Raw genomic sequence first — 20,130 nt, forward strand, 5'->3', positions numbered from 1 at the left:
TTTAGAGTGTAAACATATATAATCAGTATGAATGCAACTATGTTCAGGAGGGGAAAAGAGTGTAGCACCCTATACAGGTGAAAAAAACAGAAAGAAAGAACCAAGAGGGGGCCAGCCCTGTGACCTAGTGGTTAAGTTTGGCACACTCCGCTCCAGTGGCCTGGGTTCGGTTTCTGGGCACAGACCTGCACCACTCTGTGGCCATGCTGTGGTGGCGACCCACATACAAAATGGAGGGAGATTGGCACAGATGTTAACGCAGGGCAAATCTTCCTCAGCAAAAAGAAAAAAAAAGAAATAACCAAGATGTCAACAGTGATTATATATAGTGGTAGTATTACGAGTGCTTTTAAACTTCCCTTTAATTTTTCAAATTTGCTTTAAATAGAAAAGACTACTATTTTTAACCTAAGGAGTAAACTACCCCACTACGCGAACCTACTTTGTGCCAGGGACTCTTGACCCTGGGAATACAAGTAACTAAAACAGCCCTGCCTTCCAGGCTGGCACTGTGGCAAGGGAGGCAGATGGTAAAGACATGAGGTGCCGAAGGGGCCGATGAGTACCCTGGGAAGAAAAGAAAGCAGAGCGAGGGGAACAGCCAGTGTGGGGAAAAGTGCTGTTTCCTATAAGATAGTCTACATTTCTTGCATATGATCTAATATTATGTTTTCATGTCTCAAAGTCATAATTTTACAGCTATCAAAAGAGAAAGTATAGGAATTTGCTTTGAATTAAACTGACCTTATAGCAGACCTAGAAATGGTGGGGTTTTTTGTTTTTGTTTTTTAAATGAAAACTCTGGCACCAGTTGTTTTTTTCTCCTTTACCACTTTTCACTAAAATGAGACTTGGGTCAGGAGTGAGGTTAGTTGTCTTGATTCATTTATTCAACAAGTTCTATTAAGTCTGTAACACACACTATGTGCCACACATAGAAAGAGTAATAAATCATGGCTTTAGCTTTAAAGGCTCACAATGTAGTGGAAGATTATCAACTGATTAAAATATATTCCCAAATATTAAGGACAATGCATATTTCCATTGATAGGGAATTTTAAAAAATTTTCTTTAGTCAGCTTATTTTCTGGGTTTTTAAACAATATTTTTTAAAATACCTAATCATTAAAAATTGTTTTGTGTCCTTTTCCTTTTTTCCTCCTGAGAACAGAAAGAATCTCCAGTGTGCCGTGTGTGACAGTTTCTGAGGCTCCCACAACAGAGATTCACAGACCTGAACGTGCACACAGATCCCCTGGGGGGCTTGTTAAAATGCAGATTCTGATTCACTCGAGCTGGGTGGGGCCCAAGATTCTGCATTTTTAATACACGCCCTGGTGACACCAAGACTGACCTGTCTGAGGAGCAGACTCCTTAGTTGCAAAATGGGGATGACAACACCTAATTTGCAGGGTTGCTCTGAAATAACATGCGAAGGGCCCAGAGCAGGGGGGCAGGCAGAAGCTGCTCCACGGGTAATGCTCCCGTCCCCTGCCCCTCCAGCGTGGGGTCACCTTGTTCTTCTGGGTATGTCCTACAGGGGACAGCATAGTGCCTGCCACACCATGGGAGCACAGGCAGATTTGCAGCTCCAACACAGAAGGAAGCCTTAAAAAATATGTCTGGCACATTCCATTATCTTATTTTTAAAACTAAATGAAAACTCCTTAATAAACAATATTGGAGATAATTTTAAAGATACTTTTTAATGATAAAATAGTGACCCATATGCCATCCTTTTCACACAGGTATACTTATTTGTTCAGATGACCTCATTCCTACAAAGACATTCTACACTCTTGCAATGAGTGCATGTAATATTTCCATCTTACAGTGGATTATAAATGTCTTTCTTTTTAAATATAGTGTTCACAGTTGTGGTTTTTGTGACTGCTTAAAATGAATAGTATTGATGTTCCACAATTTATTAAACTCTTCCCTAATATTGGACATTTAGGATTTTTTTTTATTTTTAATTTTACTACTTTAGATAAACGTGCAGCTGATTTAGACCATTTGATTCAGTTAGTCCTCCTATACTATGGCTTTTAAAAAAGTATACTTTCTTATTACCCCTATGTTTAATCTACTTGAATATTTTTGTATGATTTAGAAAGTAATTTTAAACTTTGAACATTATCTCAAAGCATTCCAGAAATAGCCTTAAAAATAAATATATATGTATTATCTAATCAAAGAATATTACTTTTTAATTTTCTTTTATGCAGATAATAAAGAGAATCATTCTGTCCCCCTTTCTTTTTTTCCCTTCACCTCCCCTGTGAATTCCTAAGTTAGTTTTATCTGAAATTTTGGTATCCATCTTCTTTCACTTTTCTCTTGTAAAAGTTACTCTATTGATTAAATTTATCAACATCATTCACCCTTTTTGTCTCATATACTCTTTGAAAAGTAACTAGTAATCTTACATATGGGACTTTATGCAGCAAGAAATAATTGCTTACATTAAAATGTGCTCGCTGTAAAGATCCTTTGTGTTGTATTTACTGTAAATGAGTTAACTAGATACCATAGTGGGCAAATATGTGACCTACACCTTTCAGAGTTGATTTCTTTAGAACTTTCCTTTATGTTTTAAAAGGCTCTTGCTGCCCTTTTAAAATTAAATGTTTATGTTAAAAAAATTATGCCATGTCTTTGTTTCCCTCTACAATAGAAATGTAAGTGTTTTCTTTCTCTGCAGCTTAAAGTGAGTAGAAAGAATCTTCTTAATGTCTGCAAACTTATATTTAAAATTAGCAGGAGTGAGAAGAATGATTCTCTGATTCAAAATGACAACATTCTGGGTGAGTACAATTCAGTGCAAACGCACTTAAGTATGAAAGAAAAGCCTGGAAAACAAAGTTATAGTTAAAGCTAGCTGGAATATGCAGGAGTTATGTGATGCCTGTCTTTGCTCTGTCCTTCTCTGTGTTCCCTTTAATGGATCCTATGGGGACTGAAGGATAGTCTGCCTTTTTTTTTTTTTAATGCCTGTAGTAACATTATGTGACTTTACAAAGTGTTCCCTATTTTAAAACACATTTAATAGTACTTGACATAAGTGAAATTTTTGGTCTTTTGATGTAGGAGGAATAGCTAAAGCTGGAAAGCCATATGTAACTGTTGTTGAAATGTGACATCAAAGTGTCTCAAACATGTAGGTAGAGAAATTTTATTACATTCTAAATATCTAGCTAATAATGACTAATTCTTGATATTCCCTTGAACAATTAAGACGCTTAAATCATTACCTAAATAGGAATCTTTTATGAACTAGTATGGCTGATCTAAGGGAGGTCAAGGAAAATACTTTGAGTCTTCTTCTTGCAAATAGGATAAATGATCTCTTATATATATATATATTTTTTACCACAGCAGACAGGGACAAAGCCAGTACTGAAAGAAATATCTAGCACTGAATCAGCTGATTGAGAATTATAGACTAAAAACAAAGGAAGATTCTGACAAATGGTCATATTGACATTCATGAAGTTAAATGTGAGATAGGCATGGTTAACCTTATCAGAGTTGCCTGGATTACTCCTAAAATCTAGCAATTGTATGTTACTTTGATGGATGTTTTTAAGTTGCCTAGGGAAAGGGTCAGTGTTATATTCCAAGTATTCCTTTCTCTGGCAATTGAGATTTTTTAGAAAACCCTATCTAGGGCCGGCCCAGTGGCACAGTGGTTAAGTTTTCACGTTCTGCTTCTCGGTAGCCCTGGGTTCACCGGTTCGGATCCCAGGTGCAGACATGGCACCGCTTGTCAAGCCATGCTGTGGCAGGCGTCCCATGTATAAAGTAGAGGAAGATGGGCATGGATGTTAGCTCAGGGCCAGTCTTCCTCAGCAAAAGGAGGAGGATTGGTGGCAGATGTTAGTTTAGGGCTAATCTTCCTCAAAAAAATAAAAAGAAAAGCCTATCTTGATTAATTTCCCATTCATACAGCAACGAGTATATTCTTAATGGTTTTTTTGAAGTTTAACTCTTAAATTGCTTTAATTATTAGTTATTCTATAATAGCTCAAAATATTTGTAACCAAAAATAAAGGTTGGTAAATATTAGTAAGAGGTAAGGAATGGCATTTAATTAAAAGAACACTTTCTTATTTATATATTAAATTTCCCATCCTTTTGCTGTCATTATCATCATAGACACTTGTCTTAGCTAAAAGGAAGCTTTCCTCTTGTACCATATGAGAATCCCTAACAAGCATTTGAATGTAGGTTATGACTAACATTTTACAAATTGTATTTGCTGTTCACATGCAAGTGCTTTAATATCTCTCTCTCCAGCTCTTATACTCATACATTTGTAATAATTCATCTTTCTGACAGAATCATTACTGGAGGTGCTGGGAAAGGAAGACCTACAAACTAACACCGAAGCTTTTTTATACTGTATGGGGACTCTCAAATTCATTTCTGGAAATCCAGGATTTCTTAATGAAATGATCAGCAAAGGCACTGTGGAAATATTGATAAATTTGATAAAGCAAATAAATGAGAACACCAAGAAATGTGGTACATGCTTGCCTAATTCAGGCCACTTGTTAGTCCAAGTAAGTACTTTACTTGAAAAGGTTAGATATGTAAGATTAGCTTTCATGTTACCTAATACCAGTTACCTGCCAGGTGGATGTAACAGGGAACAGGTGGTCTGTTACCTACGGCCAAGAAGGGGTGCCCTGCCTCAGGGATCACAGGCAGCAGCCACTGCCCCACCTCCACCCCGTGTGTGCCCATTTCCCGTGGAAAGGCTATTCCATGGCTTTTCACAGAGCAGCTCTCCACATGCTTGTGGACATTCATTTCCACTCCCCTGCAGAGAAAGCCTGGAAGAATGAAAAAGTAGCACGTCTCTGCAGAACAATTGCATGTTATAATCAGAATTTTAACAGGCAGAGCTTTAGCCTTTAGAGCATTGAAGACGGCCCTAGCCTAGAGATGGTTCACGATAATGGGGAGCTAATGTCACGAATCTTGTATCTACAATAAAAAACAGCAGTTAATGATACTGAGCGGACAGTCATGGAGGGGGTGTGTAGAGGACACGCGAGCCTGTGACTATAGGAACAGAGGTCACAGCACTGGCTACATTTACTATGACCAGGGCAGGAAGAAAAAATGAGTCACGTGTTAGAGTTTTATTACTTCTTCTCTGGCAGATTGAATTTCATAGTTAAATTATTTTCATTGGAGCTGCCTCAGCTCTCATATTCTTTTTTTAGATGAGATTTTACTCTTTAATAGCGTTTGTATGTCAGATAATAGCATCTTTCGTGTAATAATTCATGAGATTTGAAATGTGCTTGTCAGTTAATGAGGATTGATTGAGCACTCGGAGTGCTTGAAACCTTTGGGAAAGTGTGTGAAAAATTAGATTTGGGTCCCACCTTAAAGATGCTTAAAGTGTTTGTGATGATTATGAATTTTGGGCTTTGTGGTCTGTCTCCATTTTGAAAAAAGATTATGGAAACCTCTTTTAGTCGTGACTGATTAAAAATTCTACTGGATGTGCCATCCTCTGGCTAGGAAGTCTTAGAAACATTATTTTCACGCTGCCCGTGTTATTGAGTTATTCAGATTTTTCCCTCAATGAAATAGTTATTTGGGTTACATATTGGGTTACATATTCTATTTCCTTATTAAAATGCAGAAAAGTATAAGGAAGAGTGTAAAAATCACCTGAAATATTTCACCCTGAGATAACACACCTCCAACATTTTAGTAACCATTCCTCCATGTATTTTTTATGCATACATATATTTACATGTGCATAATTTTATATGATTCTTGCTTTTGATCATGGAGCCTCTTATTTTTAATCGTTGTTTTAGCTTGTTTTCCATCACCTGCTTTCCTTGTTTCTCCTTCTGGTCCACCCCGTTAGCCAGCGTTGTTCTCACTGGTGCCCTCAGCACCTCTGTGCACTCGTAGGTATTCAAAATGGGATATTCTATGCAATTCTCTTTTCTCGTTTAACAGTACATAGTAAAAACCTCTTGAGTCAACTCTGTAGTTTTATTTTGTTCCTTTTAATGGCAGCATAATATTCTGTGACAAGGATATACCTCCAATTCTCAATCATTCTCCTATTGAGATATCCACTCTGTTTTTAATTTTATGCAACAGCTTCTAGAATTCTTGTCTGACTTAAAAAGCTCTTTCCAACCCATTTTATATTGTATATTTATATATATATATGATTTATAAATTTAAATCTGACTTTTAAATACATAAATTTATTTATATTTATTATTCATTTATATGTAATATATAAATATATATAATGTATACATAAAGTATAAATAAAATCAGTTGGTATAAAGGAGCAATGAGTACTATTGTGACCAAAAATATATCAAATCAAGAACTAGGACCTCTGATATGCCAGTGAGTACAGCGCGCTGCCTGCTATGTTCCTCTTTTCTTTCCCCTTTGCTTGAGCATCCTCAGGTGCAAACTGACTCACTAGGTCAGATGCCCTTCCTTTCCTGACATCCGTGCCTCCTTCTGGAGTGCTGTGGTGCGGGGCACTGTGTAGCTTCCTCCTCGCTGCCCACCGCTGCTCACCAGGCTCTGTCATCATCTGCAAAGCCTTCTCTCACTCTGCCTAGGCTCTGGTGTGGGTGGGGCTTACACGGCCTGAGGCTGCTCCCTGGAGCACAGGCAGCATCCCACATCCAGGGAGCCCATTATTGGCACCACCTGAGAACGTGCTCCCGCTGTGGTCCTCAAGCGCCATTGGCATCAACTATAGAATGTCACTATGTGTGTGTGTTTACAGATTTGGGGAGGAAGGAGATATTGTTTTAGGCTATTTCATTTGCAGAATTCCCTGAACTAGACATTCCCTCATATTTGATTAAAACAAAGAAAAGCTGTTTTGTATCATATGAATGATGAAATGTAAGCAACACGACTTCACTACAAGAGCTGATGAAAATCTCTACTCTTGTGAGTGTGTAGTGCTGGCTGGTTTACACTAGCCGGCTTGTGTGTAAATTCAGCCAAACAGATCTGGCCATGTGCAGAACAGTTTGTTTACACCAGCTTTCAGAACCTGGTAACTCTGGCTCATGAGGCATTTTTTCTTTTTCTTTTTTTTTTTGTTGAGGAAGATTAGCCCTGAGCTAACATCTGCTATCACGCCTCCTCTTTTTTTTTTTTTTTTTTTTGCTGAGGAAGACTGGCCTTTTGCTAACATCCAGGCCCACCTTCCTCTACTTTATATGTGGTGTGCCTACCACCACATGGCTTGACAAGCAGTGTGTAGATCTGCACCCGGGATCTAAACTGGTGAACCCCAGGCTGCCGAAGCGGAATGTGCAAACTTAACTGCTGTGCCACCGGCCTGGTCCCCAAGGCATTTTTTTTTTTAAATATATTTTATTTATTTAATTTAATTTTTTTTTTTCCTTTTTCTCCCCAAAGCCCCCCGGTACATAGTTGTGTATTCTTCGTTGTGGGTCCTTCTAGTTGTGGCATGTGGGATGCCGCCTCAGCGTGGTTTGATGAGCAGTGCCGTGTCCGCGCCCAGGATTCGAACCAACGAAACACTGGGCCGCCTGCAGCGGAGCGCGTGAACTTAACCACTCGGCCACGGGGCCAGCCCCCCCCCCGCAAGGCATTTTTTTAAAGCAACTTTGTTCAATTGAAAAAAGATTACTTATGGCTGTACTAATAAAGTAATGTCTGTAAACCAGAGAGAACACGGCAAAGCAAAAAAGATAAAGGCAGGCAACATCGGACAGCTGTGACTTCCTCTCACTTCTGCCTGTGAGATACCTAATAGCATCTTGAGACAGTTGAGGGGATGATGGTTGATGCTCAGAGGAACTGAGGGGCCACCACCTGTGTGCCAAGTGGAAGTATTAACACTCCCAGTCAGGCAAAACCTGGAGAACCTCAGTAGCTTTCGCTCACTTCGTAGGGACCTCCTATTATAAAGCTTGGTATGTTCTAGCATCGGGCACAGTGCTCGAGTCATCCTATTTCCCTAAAGCCGCCTGTTGGAGGCCATCGAATGAGTGGAAAACAGCTGCGGCTGGACCCTGACGGTTGTGTAGGATTGAGGAAACTGGCAGAAAGGGAGAAGGTGTGTTTTGGGATGCTGAAGAGGTGGGTCTGTCCAGAGTAGAGAGCTTCTCTGGGGGAGGCCTGGGAGGTGAGATCAGAGGCTACGGTCACGGGGCTCGACCTCCAGGCTGTGAGTGCGGACTTGGAGCAACAGGGAGCAGATGGAGGTCAGAGTGTGGAGAAGAGGAGATGAGCTCAGAGTGGCAGAAAGATGAATGTGTGCAAGATATTAAACTGATAAAGACCAAAAAGATGAAAAGTGATGAGAGGAGAACGTGTCAGTGGTATGGACAGATTGGAGGGTAAGATTTCACTTGCAGTAGCCCCAACTCAGAGGCGTTGCTGCAGCTCCTAGATTTTAGACTGATTATAATGGAGCCAAAGGAATGAGATCAAGGAATGGGTGTGAGAGAAAAGCTCCTCCACAGTCCGTGCGCTGAGGTTGCTTACTGGGAAAAATACTGAAGCGTAGAGATTTTGAAGGTTTTCTTTGTGTTCTTTCTTACGTATACGTACCTGCATACATATATATTTATCACTACGTGGCTGAAATCAAGAGACACTGATTTCACAAGTGTTTGTGGAGTGGCTACTCTGTGCTAGGCATGTTCTGGGTGGTGAGTAAGACAGTGGAGGACAAGATGGCTGCCAGGAGGGGCCTACGTGTTGGTGATCCCTGTGCCCAGATAAGACTATTCTGCCTTATTCTTCTACAAAAGCATGGTGCTTCCACATGTTCGATGCTGCATTCACTTCTGCCTGTGAGATACCTAATAGCATCTTGAGACTGTTGAGGGGATGATGGTTGATGCTCAGAGGAACTGAGGGGCCACCACCTGTGTGCCAAGTGGAAGTATTAACACTCCCAGTCTGGCAAAACTGGAGACGTGAGTTTGTCTGTAAAATTGGAAGAGTAAAGAAGGTTAATTGTGCATTCACTAAATTCCAGAATACTAGAATTTGGGGAAATCTCCCTAAAACTTGGAAAAAGAGAAATATAGGCCGGCTCACAGGCAAGGCCTTCTAAATACCAGAAGCAAATTGCATCGCCCAAGGGGGTGACACAGACAGAAATAGGGATTTGTCAGTGTTGATCTAGAATAGATTATCAGGAGATGTTAGGGTTCATCTCTGACTTTTAAAGGCCGACAGTCAGGAAGCCATAACAGGAGTGAGAAAAATTGCTGGAGACACCTCCATCAGAAAGTCTGTGTGGTCTCCATGATGCCCCCTTTCTGAGGAATGGAGAAGAGACTTCTGTATACATCATTATCACAAATAAGCCCAAATTTCCCTGGTGTCTCATTTGTCCTCTTGTGTCTTGAGAATATCGTGTACAAAGCTGCTTTACTGTAATTGAAGAAAAGTTCAAGGTACTCACATTTACAGTTAGATAATTTATAGGTATATAATACAACTACTAGAACCCAGATTGACTTGAGCTAACGTTCCTATGTTTTTGATTCCTTTGTATGTCCAACCGTTTTTCTTTACAGCCTAACCCATTTGATTCTGAGTTCAATCCTTAGAGAAATATATTCTTTCCCTGCTTCAGATATAACATTTTTGAAGTTGAAACTGTTGTGCAGCGCCCCAGAAAACGTGGTTTCCTTTCCCTCCCCTCCTCCTGCACCTCTTTCATTTCTCCGGCTTCTAAGCCTGCAAGCATCTCCCCAGTGGGTCCTTCAAATCCTAATCTTCCCCACTCCTTGCTCAGTGCACGTCCAGTGTCATGTTCTTTCTTTTTCTAAATGGAAGTTTCTCAGTAAGATTGGTCCCCCACCCCTTGTCAACCTCTGCTCTGTTCCTTTGCTTTGGCTCTAAGGTTGGGGAGAAGGAAGCTGAACTAAACAAAGAGAGATGACTCAGACATTTTGAGCCTGCATGCTTCAGAAAATTATAATATTAGTTTTAGAAAGTAGAGAGGTACAGGAACTGATTTGGTGAGAGGAGGGAGGGAAATGATGTAATTGGCCTTAATGTAAAACTTTAAGGTGCCAGCAGAATGGCCTAGTGGGACTGTCCAGTAGGCAATTGGAAATATGAACTCATGCTCAGCAGAGAAAGTAAAGCCCAAAAGGGAGATCTGGGGTCATCTACACGGAGGGGTGGTCGTTGAAGTCAAGAAAGACAGCGAACTTCCTCAAGGGGAGAGTGTAGAAAGAGAAGGGAGGAGGGCTGAGGACAGATTCTGCAAAATGGTCAAATTTGTGGCGTGGAAGAGAAAAAGAAGTGACCAGAAAGTGAAGGAAGGACAATCGACAGAGAATAGAGATTTTGAAGGCAAAGATTGATCAGCTTTGGCAAATGCTGCGGAGAGAGCACCAGCGAGAGACGACTTCTGCTACTTTGTATGGAGCAGTTGGATTGGCAGGAGGGGTGGGGTCATGCAACGAGCCGTTCATGCTCCCGCTACATCTTACATGGTTTCTTTATCTCTGTATTTTTAAACTAAACATGTTTTGATGTAGTTGATTTTTTTTTTTTTTTTACAATTCTAAGCCCTAAACTCCCCACTTTGGCTGATCTAAGTTCATTCCTATGAATACAGAAGTATTCCGCTCCTCCCCTGCCACGTGATACCAGTGTCTTCAAGAGCCCTGATGGTCCATTTGGCTTTGTACCCCATTGTCGGGACAGGGCTCAGTGTTCTGACAAAAGCATACAGCCATGTAACCCACGCCCCCATCAAGATGCAGAAGATTTCTGTCACTTCCCACCTCTTCCCAGTTAATTCCTACTCTCCTACCCGCAAAGGGAACCATTTTTCGGATCCCTTTCACCATAGATAAGCTCTGCCTGTTCTAGAATTTAATATAAACGGTTTATACAGTGTGTACTTTCTGGTGTCTGGCTTTTTTTAAAAAAATTTTTATTCTGAACTAAGAACGGATTCACAAGATGTTGCAAAAATAGTATACAGAGGTCCTGTGTACCCACCACCCAGCTTCTCCCAAAGGCCACATGTACATAACCATAGTACGTTATTAAAACTGGGAAATCGATACGGGCACAATACAGTTGGCTAGAGTACTATACCTGGCTTATTTTGCTTATTAGCCTATCATTTTCAAGATTAGATGAAGTTTTTTGTCGCAAGCTTTGGTATTGGTCATTAGGCTTGCTAGTTTTTTAATGATTTGTTAGTGGGACAGGGACAGCAATTTTCTACTTATGAGGCTTCCTTCCTGAAAGGAATACCCAGCAGTATAACTAACCACTCACTCACCCAACTGGCCTGAGAGAACAGGCAGCGCCCACTCTTCCCTTTCTTGGAAAGGGGCTGCATTTAGGCAACTCACGTTCACCTTGGATCCTCCAGGGACAGCCCATCCGAAGATTTAGGGAGACTCAGAGAACTCACACATGGAATGCCTTGGGTTTTGAACTTGGAAACAAGAGAGACTGAGGCGGATGGACCGGGGAGAAGGTTATCACCATGGCTGGAGGATGTAGTTTATAGCTGAGGCAGGCATCTTTTTAATCCCAACCCCCCAAATTCGATTTGCCCACCCAGTCACAGGCCACGCCTGGTCCTCGAGGAACAGAGAACACCTTGTGCTCACCGATCAGGAAGTGAGGGGTGGAGCGTGGCCGGGAGTATTATGCAAAAGGATACCTCCTCACAAGGAAGGAACATCAAGAATGGGAAATGAGTATCCCTTTGCCTCCTGTTTCTGGGGAGAACCATTTGCTTTGCAATTGCTGTCCTATCTCCTTAGCCTCATCTCTTCATTGTAGATGCATTAGTTGTGGCAATGAAGAAATGTCACTAACTTTAACATGTAATTGTGAAAAATTAGAGTTATTACTTAGCAGTTCTTAAGACAGTATCTTTTTCAGACTCATTTTCCTTCTTTTACCACAATGGCATTCTATTTAGCTCATCTGATGTTCAAAATTTCAACTATACTGATACATGTAATAGCCACAACTAGAAGAATGGGCTACCTACTCATTTTACCAAGGTAACTGACATAGAGGCAGTCAGTGGAAAATCAATAATAAACATAGGCAAAGGTTAAATACCATCTCAAGGTAGGGTGTTGGGGGTTCGAGGAGGAGAGAACCATTTCCTGCTGCTATGTGACACCCATGATGTAGGAATGTGCCAAATAGGCGCCATAGCCAGCCACCAGCACTATCAAAGATTGCGAATTAATATTACTTTCATATGCATATATCTTAACTCCAGTGAAATGCTTAGGAATTTTTGGTACTAGTGGTTTCATGTGTATAGTGGCATCTTGCTGTTGGTCTCTTTTGTTTCAGCCAGAACTGTATTAATCACATATGAGACAATATGAAACTTCTTGGGTTACCACATAGGCTCTGGTTTTGGCATATACGTGGTCACCCTTGGGCACAAATCCAAAAAATGAATGTGCTTTTATTAATAGAGGGAGATGGTTTTGCTGAGGTTGGAAAATGGTGTGGCTTTGGTCTTAAATCATTTGACACTGTTTGCGGTCTCTGGCGGCTGTGTTTATTCTTTCACATCATCAGCGGGAAGTGAACCATTTTTGCAGTTGGCAGTTGAGTTGAGATAAAGCTCAAGGGATTTTGGTTATGGATATTCCAGATGATTGAGAAATAAAATGACTGCTTTTAGAGACAGCCAAATGGAGTGGGGGAGACAGCAGACAAGGAGAAAGAGCCCAGGACGCCCACCTACTTGGGAGCTTCAGTTTCCTCATCTGAAAGGTGGGGCTCGTGGTACCTTTCCTGTCTGCCTCAAGGCCTTGGTTTGGGGAGCAAATGAGATCAAACTCATGAGACAGCTTTATAAACCATAAAGTAGCTGCTCAAATCCTTTTCATAATAGCATCCAGTGTATAAAAATAAATAAAACCGAATCTTGATGCTAATTTTGGTAGAGGGAGCATAATAACTTTCAAACTATTAATGGTACAGCTTTCAATTGCATTATGTTTCAAAGGTTTCTCTGAAAGCTGATTTTTCGAAATTGGGAAAATATTTCTCCCAGGAGAAGTGTCGTGATTGATGGGGAAGGTCCTGGGCTAGCCAAAGAGCCTGTTTAGCTTATGATGCTGGAGTTCTGTGCTGGGCTGTGAGCTACAAGCCCTTCTGATCTGGGCCTGCTCTGATGGCTGGATGCGTTTTAGGGCAGAATCTGGTGAGTTCCCTGGGGACTGAGGACTCCGATGGGGGAAGAGTGCAAAGGGAAAAGAGAGGCTCATCCACTCAGGAAATGAGCAGTATGTGGAGGCTCAGGTGTCCCACTCAGCCCACCCACCTTGCACCCACCTCAGTGCAGTAGAGAATGCGGGAAAAGTGGCCACGGCTGCCGGGCCTGTGTCATCATTCTGAAGTCCAGTGATCTAAATCACGAGGGCCTCAATACTTTGAGACAAAGATTTCTTGTGTTTGCTAAGGCTTTTCCACTAATTAATAGTTGAAACCATAATTTGAAATTGATCATTAAGTACCTATAACCGATTTGAAAAAATAGCTGTGAAATCTTTTGAATTCTAGTTTTGTTGTGCTAAAATGCTGTTTGAGCCTTTATAAATTATCTAATCACTTCTTAATATAATTTTTCCCTTTAAAATGGATCTCCCAGTATTGAATGCACAGTGAAAATTTTGAGTCCGAACCCATTCAATGTGAGATAAGACAGCTTTGCCAGACTAACCAGGCGTTTCACCTGGAGATTCTGATCGAGGGTGGGGCCCAGCACCTCAAGGAAATTAGGGAAACAGAGAAAAGAAGCTGGCTCAGAAAAAGTGAGCACCATACAGCTGTAGAGTGTAGTTCAGTCATTTTTCGGCAGTAAATTAGTAATCATAATCACTCCAGAATGTTTCTTCCTTGATATATACCAAAAATGTAGGTCCCCCCTTTTGTCCCAGACATCAACTAACAACTGCTAATAAGCAAGGACACTTAAATTTTATTAATTCTCTTTGAGGATTATCAATTCCATAGTCTCCTCCTTTTTCTGCTTCCCACTGGTTGCCTTCTGACTCAGTGTGTCTGTCCCAAGGGGCTGCACATGCGGAGATGGGGGAAAATAAGAATTGAAACTCATGTTTTTCAGTTTGCTATTTCTTAGTGAGATGACAGTTAAGAGTTTGGGAATTGTTCCAGTAAGTCCTTTAGAAGCTAAACAAGCATCTATGTATGCATCTAGCTTTTACTTCTTTTTTGGTCATAAAATATTTGAGATGGCTTAAGAGATTACATATGTTAAAATAGAAAAGTACGTATCTAACTAGAGTAGGGAATAACATAAATTAGAAAGTTAAGAAAGAGCCGGATTCATTTCTGCGGGCATAAATCTTGGACTTTGGTGAACCCTTGCTTTGGGGGCAGGCCCAGTGGGTGGGCTTTCCTGGGGGGGTGGAAAACAAAGGCTCTGTTGCAGAGTCCACAGCTCATTAATGATTTCCGCAAATATATCTCTGTTAAAAGTTGGAGCAAGGTTGCGAGTTAAGTGGGTTGACTTGGAATTTGCCTTGACTGTTACCACAGCATTTAGCTAGACTCTCCTCCCACTGATCTTTTCACATTTTTCCCAGAAAAAGCCACTTGTCTGTGCTCAGCAGTCAGCCCCACGCCCACCCTGCAGTGGGATCGGTGGCTCACTGCCAGTGTCTCAGAATGGGGGGCCTTCATTATTGCGTCTGCCTGGTGACCTCCTCCTGATCCTCCTCCCTCGCTCGGGTTAAGGTTTAAGCTCCAGTTTACCACCAGGCCTCTGCTAATCCTTGGCACTTTCTTGCCAAAAGCTTCTTAAAGGGATAGAGCCTTTTCTGGCTCCCTTGTCCCTTCATCTCCTGCTTCCCTTCTTTCTCCTCCTCATGTCCTCTCTCTCCCCTTCTCCTTCTGTTTCGTCCAGTCAGCTTTTTATCGGCATATTTATTGTCCTCCAAATATAACGAGGATTAAAAGACAAATTATACACTAGAGAAGCTCACAGTGAGAGAGAAGGTACACAAAACAAGCGGTTATGATTATGCGATGGGTGTGATACAGACGTGAACAGGATGATTTGTTAACTTGGAAGAGGAAGTGATCAACCACTGAAAAGTCTTTGAAGAGAAGTGAGCCTGAGCTGGGTCCAGAAAAACAGGCAGATGACTGAGTTGGAGAAGGGGTGGAGGAGCTTGATGGATGAGGGCATTCTGGGCAGAGGAAATGGTTTCAAAGGCTTGGAATTGTGAAAGGACCAGGACATTGTGTGTGGTACAGAGTCTGAAAGATGGCCAGTGTGGTGGGGAGAGGGAAGGGAGGAAGGGAGGTGAAGGAGATGAGCCTAGTGGGGTAAACTATATTTTAGAGAGTAAAGAGCCTTTAGGATGTGGATTTTGTCCGATAGGCCACCGGAAGTCAGAGGAAGTCTTTTATCAGGGGAGTTGGGCTTTGAGATGCTGCCTTGGGTAGCAGCGAGCTGCTGTGGGGAGATGAATGGGACAGGAGAGAGACTGTGGAAGGAGTCCGTGCAGGGGGCTGTAGAGTTTGGGAAAGAGACGAAGCAGGCTTAAGCTGAACCAGCAACCCTAGTGATGGAAAGAAGTAGGAAGGGTGACTAGTCAGATGTGAGAAGAGAAAGAGGAGAGGAGCTAGGGGCCTAAGAAGGAGCTGCTGTTATGAATGAAATAGAGCAGGGAGTACACAGGGCACCAGTCTCCCTCCAGAAAGCCCGTTTTTCTTTCATCCATTATTTTTTATTCCTCTATTCTTTTAAAATCATCTTAAAATACTACCTCAGAAGTATTGCCTGATTAATGCATGGTTTTCTGGTATCCTAACCTTTCTATTTACACCGTGTCTTTGTAGGTATTCATCCATCCATGCATTCCATCCACAAATGGTTATTGAAGACCCATTGTGTGCCAGGCACTGGATTTGGGCCTGGGGGCACTGTGGTGAAAAGACAAAATATATGCTGTCAGTGAAGCTTCTAGTATAGAGGAGTAGACAGACAACAAAACATAACATTAAATAACCCAGCATTAAGTAGTGGGTAGGGCGTATGTGCTATGCAATGAAGTTTGAGGAGTTGGCAAGAATCAGATCATACAGGGCCTCGGAGACCATGCTCAGGAAACAGAGTCTCATCCTAGGAGCAAAGAACAAAAAGCCAATAGGGTTTAGGGTGACAGAAAGCAGAAATGCAGGGTTCCGGGATGTCTCTGAAGTTTGGGGCTTGAGCACCTCGGTTGATGGTGGCGTCATATGTTGAGTGTTGCTGTGTATTTTTCAAGTGCGCGGTATGTGTTTCACATGTTATTCTACCAGTATCACAACTGACAAATTTGCAAATATTTGAGGTATCCTATCTCACTCAACTATGTGCACTCCACACACGATATATGCACTAAATGGATGGGGATTTAAAAACCACAGGACGTGTGACATGTAAATGTGTGCTTCCACTCTTAATTTGGGCCATTGATAAAAGTTGCATTTTTGGGGCAAAAGAGTCTTAAACTATCTTAAGTTTTTCTATGAGGTGAGCAAAAGGGTTGAGAGGGAGAAAAAACTGAAGTTGAAACAAGAAAATAAAAGCTCTTAAGAGGGGGCTAGCCCCGTGGCCTAGTGGTTAAGTTCAGCGTGCTCTGCTTCAGCAGCCTGGGTTTGCAGATTTGGATCCTGGTCGCGGACCTACACCACTTATCAGACATGCTGTGGCAGCAACCCACATATAAAATAGAGGGAGGTTGGCATAGATGTTAGCTCAGGGCAAATCTTCCTCAGCAAAAAAAAAAAAAGGCAGCTCCTAAGAAAACTCCTGTCCCTTCTTACTGACAATGTGCCCTGCTAGAGGTTAGATGTGGGCAACCAGAAGATGACTGTGTATGGAGATGCCCAATCTGTGAAGCTTTGGGGACCAGAGAAAAGGAACTGTTCGTGTGCACAATGGGTGAATGGGTGTTCCACAGTCTCCCACGGTCCCTGTCTGCCTGGGATCAGATGAAGACTCACATGGGCATCTGTGCTCTTTGGTGTCCGAGTCGGAAAGCTGGTGAGTCATCCTTGGATTGATGTGAACCAGAAGCCCTCGAGTGCCTGGGCTGTCTCTGAAGAGGCAGAACAGGTAGAACCAGGGTCAGATGATGAGAATTTTCCATTTTATGGTGGTGATGGCCTGGAATGCCTAGCATGTTTTATTAGCCTTCACAGAGGACCCATTGCTTCGCCTAGGAGACTACGTTGCAGATCCGCGGTTAAGCGGAATGCTCACGCAGCTGGTTTCCCTCCAGTGTTTCAGACACTCAAGCTTTCAGGGAAAAGTGTACTGAATTGTTGTATAACTGATTTGACTGCAAAAGACTTGTACACATTTATTTGAAACATTATTTCTACTTTCTCTGCTTTCAAGGTGGTCAGCTTTATTTTAAAATCTTTTTTTTTTTTTTTTCCGAGGAAGATTAGCCCTGAGCTAACATCTGCCAATCCTCCTCTTTTTTTCTGAAGAAGACTGGCCCTGAGTATTGCTGTTGTTACAAAGGAAAACTAGTCAAAGACACATGCAAATTTGCTTTATATTTACATACTGGCTGCACAGTGTACAAAAACATTGTTCCATATTTTCCATTTGATACACACAGCCACCCTGCCAGGCGAGCAGAGATTGTAACTCCCTTTTCACAGATGAGGAAATGGGAAAGTTGAGCAATGGGTGAATGCCTCAGTCACATAAGGAGGAAGGGGTTAGCGACTTGAATCTCCATCATTTGACTCCAAGGCCAGTGATCTCTCTTCTTTTGCAGTTTGGGTGTGAGGTCCCACAACCAATGTGGAGATGGGACGCTCGATTTTTGAGCTCCTCTTAGGTAATTGGCTCTGCTGCTGCCATGCACACATCTCATCTCATTGAATCCTCACAACTTGGAGGCAATTATCACCATCCCCACTTTATGATGAGAAAAATGCGCTCTGGGAGGTGAACTAACTAACCCAAGCTAGCGAGTGGTGGAGCTGAGATTTGACGAGGCCGTCCAACTCCAGAGTGACTCTCTTAACCAGGAGCCTGCCTGTACTATCCCACCAGGAAAGATCACACTGCATGTTAGCATTTTTAGATAACGGCAACATTAGTTTTATGGATTTACCAAATTGTTCTCTTCTACACTTTTAGACAAAGACTAAAGTGGATAGCTTTCCTGAACATTTCTCACAAAATAAGATAAATTTGCAAGAAACCAATCCTTGCCTTGTGGAAAAGAATGAGACTAACAATCTTAAATATTCTTCGGCCACAGCGTTATTTAATGCTACCAATAAGAATGAAGAATGAAGGGCCAGCCTGGTGGTGTAGTAGTTGGGTTCATGCACTCTGCTTTGGCAGCCCAGGGTTTGTGGGTCCGGATCCTGGGCACAGACCTACACATCACTCATCAAGCCATGCTGTGGCAGCATCCCACGTACAAAATAGAGGAAGATTGGCACAGATGTTATCCCAGGGACAGTCTTCCTCACCAAAACAAAGAAAAAGAAAAAATGTGGAATGAGAAGTTTCTAATCTGTGGAACAGATGTGACATGTCGCAGGGTCAATTGAAGATCTTATGACTGCTAACAAACGCAGATGATGATTTGTTTCACCCTGGGGTTTGGGTGTGCTAATTGCTTATTAACATGAATATTCCATTCTCTACCTTTGAACCAAGGTAGGCTTTCTTTATATTCATTTCTTGGTTTTCATTTCATGCTACATGTGCCTATGCCCATGTTCTCGGGTAGGAAATGCAAGGCAGGAGCTTGGTTTAGCTACTGACGTAATGAAACCTGTGGGATGAATTGAATTGTGCTGGTCTGATTACTGTTGCTGTATTTTCCAGCTTAAAAAAATGGTGTGAACATGCTTTTATCCTAGATGACTGCTACACTGAGAAACTTGGTTGATTCGCCACTAGCAAGAAGTAAGTTACTGAGCATCAGTGCCCTTCCCCAGCTCTGCACGGCGATGGGACAGCACACGGGTGACAAGGATGTCTGCACCAATATTGCCAGAATATTCAGGTCCGTAGACTAGGAAAACCAAGTAGCCTTACCAAAATGCTAATGCTCAGATTTGTGGGTGTGACTGGCGAGGAATCCTGTTTTTGCTTTTTACTTCACCAAGAAGAAAAGGTAAGTCCAGTGGCCCAAGTTTAAAATAAATGAGTTAAACCAAGACTCCACTTCCTATGTATTTCTAATGTGATTCTAAACTCACTGATTGTAAGTTACTTTAACAAAGCTTGTGAGTTGTGAGTTATCCTAGTGTTTTTACAAAACAAACGAACCAATCTTCCTCTCAGCTTATTGGAGATAAAGAACTATGTCACAAACTATGGCAGACTTTCTGGTCCACTTGGAAACAATACTGCAGGGTTTTAACTCAAAGAGGGGAGCATTGCTTAGAAAATCTGATCTGACTTAATTTGTAATCAGTTATTGTATTTCAGTTGTTTGACTGAACTTTAGCACACATATTGACTAGTCAAGTTGACGCTTACTGTACTCTGGAAATGATGACCATCTGAAGCCAGGTTGTCTCAAAGCAAGGTCTTGTTAAATTTCAGAACTGTCTTTAAATTATGCATTGATGTTCCTCCCTCACTGCTCTTTGCCGGTATTTTTTACATAATTATCCTTCTCAAAAGACCTGGGTGTTTCTTGAACTATAATATTGTAGTTGTTAAAAGAAATACGAACTTTCCTGAAGACTGATTGGTGATTGACCGCGGTATGAGGAGGTGAGCCCAGATTTGACCTTTTAGCACCACGCTTTCCTGAGCTGTGTTCTGGGTACTTAATTGCTCCCATTGTGAAGCATCATAAAATCATAAAGAATTTATTTTTGTTTATGGTGACATGTAGGGATCCAATTTAATTTTTTTTCCACATGGATAGTCAATTGTCCCAGCACCTTTTATTGGATACACCCTCCTTTTTCATGCATTTTAAATGCCTGCTCAGTCATGCACAAGGCTCCATATACTTGTAGGTCTGTTTCTGGGCATTCTGTTCCGTCCATCCTTAGACCAGTACCACACTGATTTTAGTATTACAGATTTAATTTAAGTCTTGC

The 20,130-nt window shown here is 41.7% G+C and overlaps 1 protein-coding gene across 6 annotated transcripts in view; it reads left to right on the forward strand.

Moving 5' to 3' along the window:
- The window catches only part of ARMC2 (armadillo repeat containing 2), a 97,945-nt gene that overhangs the window by 47,131 nt on the left and 30,684 nt on the right, over positions 1 to 20,130 (forward strand). For all 6 annotated transcript variants that reach the window (XM_001916466.6, XM_014734450.3, XM_014734440.3 and 3 more), the window contains exons 9-11: positions 2,705 to 2,807; positions 4,342 to 4,565; positions 18,931 to 19,076. In XM_001916466.6, coding sequence (XP_001916501.4) covers positions 2,705 to 2,807; positions 4,342 to 4,565; positions 18,931 to 19,076 — 473 coding nt within the window. The remainder of the gene's footprint in view (positions 1 to 2,704; positions 2,808 to 4,341; positions 4,566 to 18,930; positions 19,077 to 20,130) is intronic.

The sequence above is a fragment of the Equus caballus genome, chromosome 10 (assembly GCF_041296265.1).
Source record: "Equus caballus isolate H_3958 breed thoroughbred chromosome 10, TB-T2T, whole genome shotgun sequence".
Classification (NCBI taxonomy): domain Eukaryota; kingdom Metazoa; phylum Chordata; class Mammalia; order Perissodactyla; family Equidae; genus Equus; species Equus caballus.